Source organism: Mercenaria mercenaria, unplaced genomic scaffold (assembly GCF_021730395.1).
Source record: "Mercenaria mercenaria strain notata unplaced genomic scaffold, MADL_Memer_1 contig_4823, whole genome shotgun sequence".
Classification (NCBI taxonomy): Eukaryota; Metazoa; Mollusca; class Bivalvia; order Venerida; family Veneridae; genus Mercenaria; species Mercenaria mercenaria.
Genome location: NW_026463082.1, coordinates 11,942 through 28,208, shown reverse-complemented (window position 1 = coordinate 28,208; position 16,267 = coordinate 11,942). Strand labels below are relative to the sequence as shown.

At 36.5% G+C, this 16,267-nt stretch overlaps 2 protein-coding genes across 2 annotated transcripts in view; both read left to right on the top strand.

The window, feature by feature from the left end:
* The window catches only part of LOC128554205 (repressor of RNA polymerase III transcription MAF1 homolog), a 37,842-nt gene extending 30,705 nt beyond the window's left edge, over window positions 1-7,137 (top strand). The window contains exon 3 of the mRNA XM_053535452.1: window positions 6,856-7,137. Coding sequence (XP_053391427.1) covers window positions 6,856-7,137 — 282 coding nt within the window. The remainder of the gene's footprint in view (window positions 1-6,855) is intronic.
* A 5,869-nt stretch (window positions 7,138-13,006) lies between these two features.
* Window positions 13,007-15,712, top strand: LOC128554204 (reticulocyte-binding protein homolog 2a-like). Its single transcript, XM_053535451.1, has 2 exons — window positions 13,007-13,660; window positions 14,695-15,712. The coding sequence occupies exons 1-2, from the start codon at window positions 13,010-13,012 to the stop codon at window positions 15,688-15,690; spliced, it is 1,647 nt and encodes a 548-aa protein (XP_053391426.1). The 5' UTR covers window positions 13,007-13,009; the 3' UTR covers window positions 15,691-15,712.
* The last annotated feature ends 555 nt before the right edge of the window (window positions 15,713-16,267 follow it).

The following is a 16,267-nucleotide window of genomic DNA, read 5'->3' as shown; positions in this document are numbered from 1 at the left end:
TAAATCCAAAACGTTTATACTAAGTACGGTACGTATCCAAAATTAAAGGGTAAATCCATTTTTGATTTGTTTTTGCACCACCCGCGCACAAGCTTCCTGTCGACTTTAAACAAATTTGCAGCAAAGTGTTAACCTTTTCTTCGGCAGTTTTAATAACTTTTAATTTAAAAGCCGACACATAAGCAGCGTGTCAAACCACTGACATTGTGTATTGCTACCCGCATGTACTAAGGAAAATATTATCAGAGTACACAGCTGTTTGGGTACGATGACGTAATGTGTAATGTCGCGAGCGTGTCACAGAATACATGAGGTACCGTATATAAATGCATAATTTTAAGACACATTGCATTAAATTGGATGCCAAATAATTACGTTTTGGGGGAATTAAACAACACAGAAACACTTTACAGTTGGTTTGAACGATGTTTTACCTCAAATGAACGCCCCCTCTTTGGAAAATGTAACGCCCCCGGGGGCGTTTATTTGGGAAAATACGGTAGCTAAACTGTAATAATGCATATTGAATAAGGGAGAAAACTGCTAAACATGGTACTGTTCTGCTGAGTAAGAATGAATTCTCTTAAATAAGCATAAGTTACATACTTCTATATGAAAAACCTAAAAAAAATTATTGTCTGAAACTGTAATGTCCTAGGCTTAGATATTTGGCATGTAGCAGTATGTAGTAGTCTTTTTAGCTCACCTGAGCACAAAGTGCTCAGGGTGAGGTATTGTGACCGCTTACCGTCCGGCGTCCGTCCGTCCGGCATCCGTCCACACTTTCCTTTAAACAACATCTCCTTCTAAACCAACAGGCCAATTTTAATGAAACTTCACAGGGATGTTCCTTGGATGGTCTTCTTTAAAAATTATTCAAAGAATTGAATTCCATACAGAATTCTGGTTGCCATGGCAACCAAAAGGAAAAACTTTAAAAATCTTCTTCTCAAAAACCAGAAGACCTAGAGCTTAGATATTTGGTGTAAAGCATTGCCTAGTGGACCTCTACCAAGTTTATTCAAATCATGACCCCAGGGTCAAAATTGACCCCGCCCCAGGGGTCACTTGATATTTACATAGGAAAATCTTAAAAAATCTTCTCAAAAACCAGAAGCCCTAGAGCTTAGATATTTGACTTGTAGCATTGCCTAGTGAACCTCTACTAAAATCGTTCAAATCATGACCTTGGGATCAAAATTGACCTCGCCCCAGGGGTCACTTGATTTTACATAGGAAAATCTTCAAAAATTTTCTAAAAATAAACCAGAAGGCCTAGAGCTTAGATATTTGACATGTAGTATTGCCTTGTGGACCTCTACAAAGTTTATTTAAATCATGACCCCCGTGGTCAAAATTGACCCCGCCCCAGGGGTCACTTGATTTTACATAGGAAAATCTTCAAAAAATTTCTAAAAATAAACCAGAAGGCCTAGAGCTTAGATATTTGACGTGTAGCATTGCCAAGTGGACCTCTACAAAATTTGTTCAAATCATGACCCCCGGGGTCAAATTGACCCCGCCCCATGGGGTTACTTGATTGTACATAGAAAAATCTTCAAAATAAACCAGAAGGCCTAGAGCTTAGATATTTCATATGTAGCATTGCCTAGTGGACGTCTACAAAATTTATTCAAATCATGACCCCCGGGGTTAAAATTGACCCCACCCCAGGGGTCACTTGGTCTTATGTAGGAAAATCTTCAAAAATTTTCTTAAAATAAACCAGAAGGCCTAGATCTTAGATATTTGTCATCTAGCATTGCCTAGTAGACTTCTGCAAAATTTGTTCAAATCATGACCTCCAGGGTCAAATTGACCCCACCCCATGGGGTTACTTGTTTAGCTTCAGCAAAGAATTTTTTCAAGAAAGCAATTAAACTCAGGTGAGCGATATAGGGCCATCATGGCCCTCTTGTTTTTTTAAAACCATGTCCCTGGGGTCAAAATTGGCCTTGCCTTGGGGCTCACTGAATTATAATGCCCCCCTTCGAAGAAGAAGGGGTATATTGTTTTGCAGATGTCGGTCGGTCGACCAATTTGTTTCCGGATGATAACTCAAGAACGCTTGGGCCTAAGATCATGAAAGTTGATAAGGAGGTTGGTCTTGACCAGCAGATGACCCCTATTGATTTTGAGGTCAGTATACCAATGGTCAATGTCACATAAACTGTTTCCAGACGATAACTTTAGAACACTTGGGCCTAGGGCCACAAAACTTAATAGGGAGGTTGATCATGACCAGCAGATGACCTCTATTGATTTTGAGGTCAATAGCTCAAAGGTCAAGGTCACATTGGTCCAGAATAGTAGAACTTCTGTGTACAGTGACCAAATAATTTCTGTTCCTTGTGCAGTTACTGAATGCATCAAGAGGGGCATTTTGTGTTCTACGAGCTCTTGTTTTACATAGAATAGACCAATTTCCCATTCGGTGAATTTAGCATTCTCGGGATTTCTCGCCAAATCCCGAATTTTTAAAAGGAAGCGCAGACTGCTGGGTCAGAACTATGATAATGAAGCAATAGGATGTTGCTTGACAAAATAATATATCATTTCTGCAGAAAAGTCATTATGTCTCCCCCACCCCCCTCTAGGGGAGACATATTGTTTTTGCCCTGTCTGTCCGTCTGTGCATGTGTCCGGATTTGTTTGTCCGGACCATAACTTTGACATCCATGGAGCAATCTCATTTATATTTAGCATGAATGTTGACCTCAGTGAGACGGAGTGTCATGCACAGACCGCAGGTTCCTATCTCAAGGTCAAGGCCACACCTGGATGTCAAAAGTTAAATTCAATAATGACTTTGTCCGGAGCATTTCTTCTTCACGCATGGAGGGATTTTGATGTAACTTGGCACAAATGTTCACAGCCATGTGACGGAGTGTCATGCGCAAGAACCAGGACCCTGGGTCTAAGGTCAAGGTCACACATCGAGGTCAAAGGTCAGATACAAGAATGACTTTGTCCAGAGCATTTCTTTTTAGCTCACCTGTCACAAAGTGACAAGGTGAGCTTTTGTGATCGCGTGGCGTCCGTCGTCCGTCCGTCCGTGCGTAAACTTTTGCTTGTGACCACTCTAGAGGTCACATTTTTCATGGGATCTTTACGAAAGATGGTGAGAATGTTCATCTTGATGATATCTAGGTCATGTTCGAAACTGGGTCACATGCGGTCAAAAACTAGGTCAGTAGGTCAAAAAATAGAAAAACCTTGTGACCTCTCTAGAGGCCATATTTCTCAATGGATCTTCATGAAGATTGGTCAGAATGTTCACCTTGATGATGTCTAGGTCAAGTTCAAAACTGGGCCACGTGGGTTCAAAACTAGGTCAGTAGGTCTAAAAATAGAAAAACCTTGTGACTTCTCTAGAGGCCATATTTCTCAATGGATCTTCATGAAAATTGGTCAGAATGTTCATCTTGATGATATCTAGGTCAGTTTCGAAACTGGGTCACGTGGGTTCAAAAACTAGGTCAGTAGGTCAAAAAATAGAAAAACCTTGTAACCTCTCTAGAGGACATATTTCTCAATGGATCTTCATGAAAATTGGTCAGAATGTTCACCTTGATGATATCTAGGTCGGGTTTGAAACTGGGTCATGTGCAGTCAAAAACTAGGTCAGTAGGTCTGAAAATAGAAAAATTTTGTGACCTCTCTAGAGGCCATATTTTTCATGGGATCTTTATGAAAATTAGTCAGAATGTTCAACTTGATGATATCTAGGTCAAGTTCGAAACTGGGTCACGTGCGATCAATAACTAGGTCAGTAGATCTAAAAATAGAAAAACCTTGTGACCTCTCTAGAGGCCATATTTTTCAAGAGATCTTCATGAAAATTGATCAGAATGTTCATCTTGTTGATATCTAGGTCAAGTTCGAAACTGGGTCACGTGCGGTCAAAAACTAGGTCAGTAGGGCGAAAAATAGAAAAACCTTGTGTCCTCTCTAGAGGCCATATTTTTCTTGAGATCTTCATGAAAATTGGTGAGAATGTTCACCTTGATGATATCTAGGTCAGGTTCAAAAGTGGGTCACGTGCCTTCAAAAACTAGGTCATTAGGTCAAATAATAGAAAAACCTTGTGACCTCTAGAGGTCATATTTTTCAATGGATCTTCATGAAAATTGGTCAGAATTTGCTCAAAAACTAGGTCACTGTGTCAATAATAGAAATAAGGACGTCATACTCAGTTCAACACTGGGTCATGTGGGGATAGGTGAGCGATTCAGGACCATCATGGTCCTCTTGTTCATGCATGGAGGGATTTTGATGTAACTTGGCACAATTGTCCCCATCATGAGATGGAGTGTCATGTGCAAGAACCTAGAATTACTTCCCTTTGTTGTTACTATAAATAGCTTATATTTTAACTTTTTTATTACTGGTCGTAGGGAAAAGTCAAGACTGCTTATCTGTAGTACAATATGCATGTTACATCCAATTTCGAGGTGTATTTTGGCCTATCTCTGCTGGTAAGGATTTTTGTGTGGACTTAGATTTTTAGCTCACCTGAGCACAAAGTGCTCAAAGGTGAGCTTTTGTGATCGCCCTGTGTCTGTCGTTTGTCCGTCGTCAGTTGTCCATCGTCAACAGTTTTACTGTTAACACTCTAGAGGTCACAATTTTGGCCTAAATTTAATGAAACTTGGTCAGAATGTTACCCTCAATAAAATCTTGGACAAATTCGATATTGGGTCATCTAGGGCCAAAAACCAGGTCACCAGGTCAGATCAAAGGAAAAGCTTATTAACACTCTAGAGGTCACAATTTTGGCCCAATCTTAATGAAACTTGGTCAGAATGTTACCCGTAATAAAATCTTGGACAGTTTGATATTGGGTCATCTGGGGTCAAAAACTAGGTCACCTGGTCAAATCAATGGAAAAGCTTGTTAACACTCTAGAGGTCACAATTTTGGCCCAGTCTTAATGAAACTTAGTCAGAATGTTACCCTCAATAAAATCTTGGACAAGTTCGATATTTGGTCATCTGGGGTCAAAAACCAGGTCACCAGGTCAAATCAAAGGAAAAGCTTATTAACACTCTAGAGGTCACATTTTGGCCCAGTATTAATGAAACTTGGTCAGAATGTTACCCTCAATAAAGTATTTTACGATTTAGATATTGGGTCATGTGGGGTCAAAAACTAGGTCACCAGGTCAAATCAAAGGAAAAACTTGTTAACACTGTATAGGCCAGATTTATGACTATATCTTCATGAAACTTGGCCAGAATGTTAATTTTGAGGATCTCTAGGTCCAGTTTGAATCAGGGTCATGTAGGATCAAAAACTAGGTCACCAGGTCAAATCAAAGGAAAAGCTAATTTACACTGCAGAGGCCACATTTATAACCATATCTTAATGAAACTTGGTCAAAATGTTAATCTTGATGATTTATAGGTCAAGTTTAAATCTTGGTCAGATGGGATCAAAAACTAGGTCACCAGGTCAAATCAAAGGAAAAGCTTGTTAACATTCTAGAGGCGACATTTATCAGTCAGGGGTGTAACTGTTTCAAGTTATCACATTTTATAACCCATTTGAGTTACTGCGTTTACTTTCATAACTTGTTTCAGTTATCATAAAATATTACAAAGCCCTCCTGTGTCAATTCCTCATTTTGAATGTGACTAATGCAATCATTTCCTGAATCCTTGGCCTTTTATCTTTCCAGCTGTGCAGTAAATTTTTTTACGCAAGGCTGATAAAGTCTTACGCAAATGGTTTTTAAGCTATAAAACTCTTAACATCCCATTATGCTCATCAGGTCATTATCAGACTAAAAGAGAATTTGATTAACCACAGTTTGCTACTAATTGCATTTTAAAGCTCACTTTGTGAGAACAGTAAAAAGGCTTTTTTTGAATAACTTACCTGGGTTATCCTTATTTTATAACTAATACAGGTTATAAAATTCTTGAAAAAGTAACTGAAATAGGTTACATAACCTAAAACAGTTACACCCCTGACTGTTTATGACTGTATCTTCATTAAACTAAGTCAGAATATTAATCTTGGTGATCTTTAGGTCAAGTTCGAATTTTGGTCATGTCGGGTCAAAAACTGGTTCACCGGGTCAATCAAAGGAAAAGCTATTTAACACTTTAGCGGCCACATTTATGACCATATCTTAATGAAACTTGGTCAGAATGTTAATCTTGATGATCTTTAGGTCAGTAGGTCAGGTGAGCGATACAGGGCCTTCATGGCTCTCTTGTTTAAAGATTTACTTCCCTTTGTTTTTACTATAAATAACTTATGTTGTAACTTTTTGCAATCATTTTTCATTTGGCATAAATGTTTGCCTCAATGAGACAGTGTTTCATGTGCAACTCCTAGTCCTTTTGACAGCTGGCAGGCTCGACATGTTGCCCGTGGGCATCTAGTTAAAAACAATTTATCTAATTTTTTTTTCCAACTGGAACAGAAAAAATTATCATGCTTTATAGCTCGAAATAAAGAAACTATTGAAATTCATTTATTTTAAAGATATTTACTTGAAATGTAATTAGTCAGTGTGTAACACACTAAAATGGCTGCCTCCATGGTTAGCCATTTTCTTGAATTTCATAATGCCTTTTCCCTAAATTTTTCAACAGTGGTCCGATTTTAAAAATTCTCTCAGTTTTATGAATGGTTGGACAATAGCATTCCTTCCCCTTTAATTATTTTTGCATATAGTATCGATGTAATAATTGTAAATGAACAAAATTGATACACATAGTGAATGTCAGAAGGAGTTGCTTACACATGATAATTATATTTATAAGGTAACATTTTTTCTGTATAAATATTTTTACTATATTCCAGATATCATGTGATAGATATGTGTCACTTTCTTTTCTTCAGTGGGTAATTAACACAGTAGATAGCCAGCTTCAGTCAGCTGCCAATGAAATTTTCTGCAGAATCAAACAGAATCTGTGGTCAGCTATAGATGAGGAGATAATGCTGCGAGATTGTGATGTATATAGCTACAATCCAGATTTAAGTTCTGATCCCTTTGGTGAAGATGGATGTATCTGGTCCTTCAACTATTTCTTCTATAACAAGAAACTAAAACGCATAGTGTTTTTTACGTGCAGAGCTTCAAGGTATATTATAAAACTTGTTCTGAACAAGGATTCATAAGTTCCCTGTAACTGCATAACAATCTCACTGGACATTAGCAAATATATTAGTATGGCATGAATAAATGATATTTTATGATACAGCAGCAGGGAAATTCCACTTTGTTGAATATTTATAACATATGTAAGCAGAAGAAAAAGAGTGCACTAAGATGTAGTTTGTCAGATCAGTTTACAAATAAGTTGTTTTTATGCCCCCCAAAGGTGGGCATATTAAAATCGCACTGTCCGTGCGTCTGGTATTTTTGTCTGGGCTGTAACTCTTCCATCCATAAAGGGATTTTGAAATAACTTGGCATAAATATTCACCATAATAAGACGAAGTGTCGTGCGCAAGACCCAGACCCCTAGCTCCAAGTTCAAGGTCACACTTAGAGGTCAAATGTTAACATGGTCTGTTTCGTGTTCGGTCCATAACTCTGCCATCCATGAAGGGATTTTGAGAGAACTTGGCATAAATGTTTACCATAATGAGACGGCGTGTCATGCGCAAGACCAAGACCCCTAGCTCCAAGGTCAAGGTTACACTTACAAGTCAAAGGTGAATAGGGTATGTTTCGTGTCCGGTTCATAACTCTGCCATTCATTAAGGCATTTTGAAATTACTTCGCATACATGTTCACCATAATGAGACGACCTGTCATGAGCAAGACCCAGACCCCTAGCTCCAAGGTCAAGGTCACACTTAGAGGTCAAAGGTTAACATTGTTTCTTGTCCGGTCCATAACTCTGCCATTGAAGAAGGGATTTTGAAACTACTTGGCATAAATGTTCCCCATAATGAGATGAGGTGTCGTGTGCAAGACCCAGACCCCTAGGTCCAAGGTCAAGGTCACACTTAGAAGTCAAAGGTGTTTCTTGTCCGGTCCATAACTCTGCCATTTATCAAGGGATTTGAAAATAATTTGACACAAATGTTAACCATATTGAGAAGATATGTCACACTTATGACCGAGGCCTCTTAGGTCAAGGTCACAAAATGATATGTGATTTTTTGCGAATACAAGATGGCATTCTTGGGCCTATTTCCGGGTCATTTGTCACCAATAGTGACAGCTCTTGTTTGGTAAATTTGTTTGAAATGCCTCAATATAACAGCTTTTTATATGCCAGTTTTGAAAAAAAAACAGTCACATGTGATGCCATCCTAATTTGTGTCCAGAGCATACTTTATAACCATTATTTAGTCCCCTACTGGTTGAAAACCAGTTTCGGGGACTATAGGAATGCACTTTTCCGTCATTCCGTCCGTCCGTCTGTCCGTCCGTCCGTCCGTCCGTCCGTTAGTCCGTCTGTCCGTCCATCCGTCCGTCCGCAATTTCGTGTCCGGTCCATAACTCTGTCATCCATGAAGGGATTTTAATATTATTTGGCGGAAATGTTCCCCATGATGAGACGACGTGTCGTGCGCAAAACCCGGACCCCTAGCTCAAAGGTCAAGGTCACAATTGGAGGTCAAAGGTCAACAGGGCTTTTTTCCTGTCCGGTCCACAACTCTCCCATCCTTGAAGGGATTTTAGTATTACTTGGCACAGATGTACCTCATAATAAGACGATGTGTCATGCACAACTTTCAAACCCCTAGCTCAAAGGTCAAGGTCACACTTAGCAGTCAAATTTTAACATAGCATGAACAGGGTCTGTTTCGTGTCCGGTCCATAACTCTGACATTCATTAAGGAATTTTAATATCACTTAGCACAAGTGTTCCCCATGGTGAGACGACGTGTCATGCGCAAATCCCAGACACCTAGCTCAGAGGTCAAGGTCACAGTTGGGGGTAAAATGTCAATAAGGTTTTTTCCCTGTCCGATCCAGAACTCTGTCATCCATCAAGGGATTACAATATTACTTGGCATAAATGTTTCCCATGATGAGACGACGTGTCATGCGCAACACCCAGTACCCTAGCTTAAAGGTCAAGGTCACACTTCAAGATCAAAGGTCAAGAGGATTTTTTTCCTGTCCAGTCTTATAACTTTGTGATGCAAAGCAGGATTTAGATATCAGTTGGCACAAATATTCCCCTGGATGAGACAACATGTCATGCGCAAGAACCAGGTCCCTAGGTCTAAGGTCAAGGTCATATTTAGAGGTCAAAGGTCAAATTCAAGAATGACTTTGTACGGAACATTTCTTCTTCATGCATGGAGGGATTTTGATGTAACTTGGACCAAATGTTCACCACCATGAGGCACCCTTGTTTTTAGAATTACGTCCCTTTGTTGTTACTATAAATAGATTTTATTGTAACTTTTTTATTACTGGTGGTAGAGAAAAATCGAGACCACTTTTCTGTGGTACAGCATGCATGTTACATCCAATTTTTAGGTGTATTTTGACCTATCTCTACCTGGTAAAGAGTTTCTTGTGGACTTATATTATATAGATTTTTTTTTTTTTTTTTAAAGATTAATTTCCCTTTGTTGTTACTATAAATAACTTACATGATAACATTTTTATAATCAGCCAAAAAAATTCAATATGAAAACAACTATAGGTTTTTATATATATAAATTTTAATCCAAGTGTTTTGTTATAACATGTTGTACGGGTGAAACACAATATAGGGAGCATATGCAGAAACTTATTGTTATGTGATGTTATTTCACATTTGCTGTTGTTATATAAGAGTAAATCTCACATTCTTTCAATTATGAATGTTTGTTTGAGTTTCAGCTAAAATTTCAACTCTGTAGCTCAAATGGTCTCAAAGATATTACCTAAAACGTATACAAAAAATGGCCCTTTTTCGGTGTTATGCTGTTGCACTTAGAATATTATCCCTTTTGCTTATAACACAACTTTTTCAATTTTTTGATATGTGTAAATTGTGTATATTCAACTGTTGAAAAAAAGATTAAGGATCATTTTGACATTTGGTTTGTTGAAATAGGATGAAAATTGTGGAAGTTATTAACAAAACTGTAAACATGGTAGTATGTTATGTAAATTTCATCTTAAATTTCTTCAGCTTGTTATGAGCCATAAAACCTTAATAATACAACTCTTTTTAAAATAATTTTTTAACAGAATTAATGTTCTGATATAGCACATTAGCATGGAAAAGCATTTCTTTGTCTAAATTGCAAAAATTATATTTCACATTTTTTTCAAACTGAAAAAGTATATTTTCTTAGAAAATGTAGAGTCCGTAACCATGTGAAATTTAGCAACTAGAAATGTCTTTATAAAGTTTTGATAATATTATTATTCATTCATGATCTATATGGATTACAGAAAATACTTTAAAGTTAAAATAATTCATAAAGTTTAGCTGAAAAACTAATAAAATGGTTACGGACACTACTAAAAATGTGTAGTGTCCGTAACCTTCTTTTAAACATAAGTTTTTGAGTTTTAATTACTTAATTTAAGATGAACCATCATGTTTTAAAGTATTATTTTCAGAAAATGTAAGATCAGTTGTTTCTTTTAAAATATTAATTAATGATGCAATCATATGGAAAGTCCCCGATTGCATCATCTCTAAGAACAGCATCTTTCTCCTCGGTAGCACCAAGGTGAATTTACAAACCACAGAAAATTTTATGAAATGATGCATCATTTATTAGTTTATTTTAGCAACTGTATATGTTTCCTGAATATAAAAAGATCAAGTTAACAAGCTATTCTATAAATAAAGGTAAGTTAATTTTCTTTGTTTCAATATGAAAAATTGAGTAGTGTCCGTAACCAAACGAGTAAAATACAAAACTTATATTTCAACTGTAGAATGGGTTGAATATAGCTTTCTGTGACATCTTGCAGGTAATAAACCAATTTGAAAAACATCATTGACCATGTAGTTCTTCAAAATTACTGGTCTCAACTTAATTTCTTCCAAACATTTTATCTTTTATATCATAACAATTGTTTCGTATACACATTACAGTATTTTAAAATAATCCATTACTTATTGTAGTTATATTTTGGCATTTTAAGTATCAAGTTATCAAACAAGGTACCAGTTTCATATGTTAATATCAGCATTTTTTAGCTCACCTGTCACAAAGTGACAAGGTGAGCTTTTGTGATCGCGCAGCGTCCGTCGTCCGTGCGTCCGTCCGTCCGTAAACTTTTGCTTGTGACCACTCTAGAGGTCACATTTTTCATGGGATCTTTATGAAAATTGGTCAGAATGTTCACCTTGATGATATCTAGGTCAAGTTCGAAACTGGGTCACGTGCGTTCAAAAACTAGGTCAGTAGGTCTAAAAATAGAAAAACCTTGTGACCTCTCTAGAGGCCATATATTACACAAGATCTTCATGAAAATTGGTCAGAATGTTCATCTTGATGATATCTAGGTCAAGTTCGAAACTGGGTCACGTGCTTTCAAAAACTAGGTCAGTAGGTCAAATAATAGAAAAACCTTGTGACCTATCTAAAGGCCATATTTTTCATGGGATCTGTATGAAATTTGGTATGAGTGTTCATCTTGATGATATCTAGGTCAAGTTCGAAACTGGGTCACGTGCGGTCAAAAACTAGGTCAGTAGGTCTAAAAATAGAAAAACCTTGTGACCTCTCTAGAGGCCATACTTATGAATGGATCTTCATAAAAGTTGGTCAGAATGTTCATCTTGATGATATCTAGATCAAGTTCGAAACTGGGTCACGTGCCATCTAAAAGTAGGTCAGTAGGTCAAATAATGAAAAAACCTTGTGACCTCTCTAGAGGCCATATTTTTCATGGGATCTGTATGAAGATTGGTCTGAATGTTTATCTCGATGATATATAGGTCAAGTTTGAAACTGGGTCAACTGCGATCAAAAACTAGGTCAGTAGGTCTTAAAATAGAAAAACCTTGTGACCTCTCTAGAGGCCATACCCTTGAATGGATCTTCATGAAAGTTGGTCAGAATATTCACCTTGATGATATCTAGTTAAATTTTGAAACTGGGTCACGTGCCATCTAAAACTAGGTCAGTAGGTCAAATAATAAAAAAACCTTGTGACCTCTCTGGAGGCCATACTTTTCATGGGATCTGTATGAAAGTTTGTCTGAATGTTCATCTTGATGATTTCTAGGTCAGGTTTGAAACTGAGTCAACTGCGGTCAAAAGCTAGGTCAGTAGGTCTAAAATTAGAAAAATCTTTTGACCTCTCTAGAGGCCATATTTTTCAATGGATCTTCATGAAAATTGGTCTGAATGTTCATCTTGATGATATCTAGGTCAGTTTCGAAACTGGGTCACGTGCGGTCAAAAACTAGGCCGGTAGGAATAAAAACAGAAAAACCTTGTGACCTCTCTAGAGGCCATATTTTTCATGAGATCTTTATGAAAATTAGTGAGAATGTTCACCTTGATGATATCTAGGTCAAGTTCAAAACAGGGTCACGTATCTTCGAAAACTAGGTCAATAGGTCAAATAATAGAAAAACCTTGTGACCTCTCTAGAGGTCATATTTTTCAATGGATCTTCATGAAAATTGGTCAGAATTATCTAGGTCAAGTTCAAAACTGGGTCACATGAGCTCAAAAACTAGGTCAGTATGTCAAATAATAGAAATAACGACGTCATACTCAAAACTGGGTCATGTGGGAACAGGTGAGCGATTCAGGACCATCATGGTCCTCTTGTTTTATTTAGGAGTTAATATTAAAGAAACAAGTGAAGGTTACGGACACTACTTGAAATTAGATGTACGCATGCATATTGTAATTTTTGACGAGAAGTATTTTATGTAAACAAATATCAGTGAATTATTAGTTAAAGTCTTAAATGACAATTTAACAGTCTTTAACTTTTATCATTTCTACAACAAAAAGCTATTAGAAATCCTATTGAAAACACTAACATGAAAGAAAAACATTTAGATTAATAAAAATGTTGCATTGTTTTAAATGAATATAATTTCTTTTGCAGATGGATTTGAGGTCCAGTGAAACAAAAAATCACAATGAACTTAAAAGAAAAAAGAATGCAAAAAAGGTTAGAAAGTGGAGAGAAAAGCAAAAACTTAATACAGAAAAGGATGAAGAACTGAAGAAAAAAGACAGAGAAAGGAAAAATAGGGCAAGGGCTAAGCTGCGACAGGAAGCTGAAAGAAGTAAACCAAAGCTTGAAAAATTAAGAAAGCAAAAGAGAGAAGAAATGAAGCGCTACCGACTAAAACATAAGAAACAACAAGAGAAAAAACAATCAAATATGGAAACTTTCAATAAGATAAAGACAAATGAAAGTCTTAAAAGAAAATTGGCAGTGAAAAGAACACAGACCTGGAGAATGCGAATAAAACTGAACGATCAATCCAACTTGCAAAATGAGAATCTTGAACAATTAGAACAACTGAGAGAAGTAGATACTTCTATTCCAAGTACTTCAAGCTCATTCACATCACGATTTTCCAGATATAGGCAAGTCAATAAAACTAAGTCATCATTACCCAAAACACCATCAAAAAGGGCCGAAGTTGTAAAAAAATTAATTCAGTCGCCAACAACATCGAAAATTCTAATGAAGGAAGGATTGATACTCACACCAGAATGCAAAAGAAAGCTCCAATTAGCTGATGATGTCATCAACATCCTTACAAGAAAATTTAGCAGATGCTAAACAGACAAACAGTTCTAAATCAGATAAAAAGCATGCTTATAACATTCTCAGAGCCACGATTGAGAAGAGAACAAGAAATAAGTGTGGTGTATATGTACGAAAGCTGTTTAGCTTTTCTCACAGATCCAAAGTAACTGCAAAGAGACATTGGTGGCAAAAGCAAGAAAGGAAATTTAGGAAAGATAAACTCAGTGAGAAAACACGGCTATTAGTTAAACGACACTATTTATCCGCAGAAGTGAGTAGAGAAGTTCCTAATAAAAAGGATGTCATCAAAGAAAAAAAACAGTGATGGAAGAAAGAGGTCCTCCAAAAACATCTTATGACTATGACATTAGAAGATGCTTATAAGAACTTCAATCTTTGTATCCAGATGTTAAAAATTGGTTTCACCTTGTACAAGAAACTAAAGCCTGAAAATGTCAGAAAGATATCAGAGACAAATAGAAAGTCGTGTCTCTGTCAGATTGCTGCAATTTCGCTCTGAAAGTAGAAGCTTTGAAGAAACATGTTAAAACTGTTGAAACCCTGATAAAAAGGGAACAATTGACAAAGATACTTCTAGATAAGGAAAGGATTTCCTCTGCTACCCTTTGTCAGTTTGAAAACACACCAAAGGCATCATGTCTTGAGAGAACATGTCAGACATGCAGTACAGAAAGTTTGAAGGAACACTTTAAAGATCTAACTGAGGAAAGTAATGACAAGAATATTACATGGCACCAGTGGGAATCAATTGAAATAAATAAGGAGAACAAAGTGAAAAGGTGTGTTTCATGTGTCCCAAAAGAGCATAATATTGAAAGCTTCTTAACAGAAATGAAGAAAGACCTTGAAGTGTACCCTGGTCATATTTTCAGGGCTAGATGGCAGCAAAAGCAAATGACTAATTGTATAGATCATTTGAAACCTGGATCAATAGCCATGGTAATGGATTTTAGTGAAAATTATGGCTGTTTATTCCAAAGTGAGGTACAGTCAGGATTTTTTGATAGAAATCAAGTCACAATCCATCCTATGATGATTTTTATAAAATAAAGGAAGATGAAGAGAACAAAGAAACATTAGTGAAACATGCAATTGTTGGAATAAGTGAAGATAATAAGCACGATGCTGATGCTGTATTAGAATTTGAAAAACAGGCATTAGATATTGTTTCGAAGGATACCGGTATTCAGATAGAAGAAATACACCAGTGGACCGATGGGTGTGCTGCACAGTATAAGGGGAAAAAGTCATTTGCAGACATAAGCCTTAGAAACAAACCTAGTATATGTAGAAATTGTTTTGAGACCAGTCATGGTAAAAACGTTTGTGACGGTCTAGGAGCCATAGTAAAAAATTCCTGCTACCAGGCAGTCATTAGTTCAAAGAAAATAATTGGCACAGCACAAGAGGTTTTTGATCATTGCGAACAAAGACTTACATCAATTAAATCTCAAACTGAAGGAGAAGTAAAGACTGTCTCCAAACGACAGTTTATACTAGTTAAAGGTATTAAGAGAGATCGATCAGAAACCAATGTAAACACGTTGAAAGGAACAAGAAAACTACATGCCGTAAGAAGTACAGGCCATGACTATAAGTTGAAGACTAGAAAACTGTCATGTTACTGTTTAAATTGTTTACAGGACATTGATCAGTGTCAAAATATCGACTACTGTCATAGATGGGAAACACAAACATTAAAAGTATTGAAAAGTACAACAAGAAAGCAGTTAGAAAACATGGAAACAGATCAAGATAACATGGAACTAGAAGACATGGAAATAGATTATCTGGATAATAAAGACTCAAATACACAGGAAAACACAGAAATAGATCAGGAAAACATAGATAGTGAAAATACTCAGAATACTCAGCCTGAAAATAATAAAGAACATTTCCAACCAGGGGTGTTTGCAGCAGTCTTATTTCCAACAAGAAAGGAAAGTCAGTCACAGTATGCATTGGTCAAATTCTTGATATCGATGACCAAAAATATCAACTGAAATATATGAAAAAAAGTGGGAAGACATACATCTGGCCAGACAAGCAAGATGTATCTTGGGAAACTGATGACAAGTTGCTAGCTTTCGTAGGCGAACCAACAATGAGTGACAAAAGGTCTCACTTTGTTTTCGATTCTGAGGAACTAAAAGACATTTCAAAAAAGTTGTCAAAAGACTACAGATATGTTTATTTCCCCTAAACAGATAATTATGTAGTGTCGTAACCAGAGCTTGAACTGATTTGTATTGATTTACTGACTATCCTTGGTTAAAAGAAGAACATTTACTTATGTTTTACATGTTTGTCAAAATAGATTTGTGTTTATTTTTAAATGTTTAGTTAAAACTATATGAAAACAAATAGTTTTCTGAAATTTTATTTCTCTTATCAGAACTTTTTAAAATATTTTTACTAGAGTTACTTTTTACAGAAATAGAACAGTCCTATATTAAAATGACATTGTTTAATGCTGAAGGAAATACAATTCAAAGCATATTTTCAAATGAAATGACATTTTTCTCTCAATGATTTGTATGTAGTGTCCGTAACCAAATTTACAATGTTTTTAAATTCAAA

Excerpts from the sequence above, each read along its gene's own strand:
- LOC128554204 (XM_053535451.1), top strand. The coding sequence starts at position 13,010 with ATGGATTTGAGGTCCAGTGAAACAAAAAATCACAATGAACTTAAAAGA. Across the intron at positions 13,661-14,694 it reads AGCTCCAATTAGCTGATGAT|AAATCAAGTCACAATCCATC; the intron begins GTCATCAACATC and ends ATTTTTTGATAG.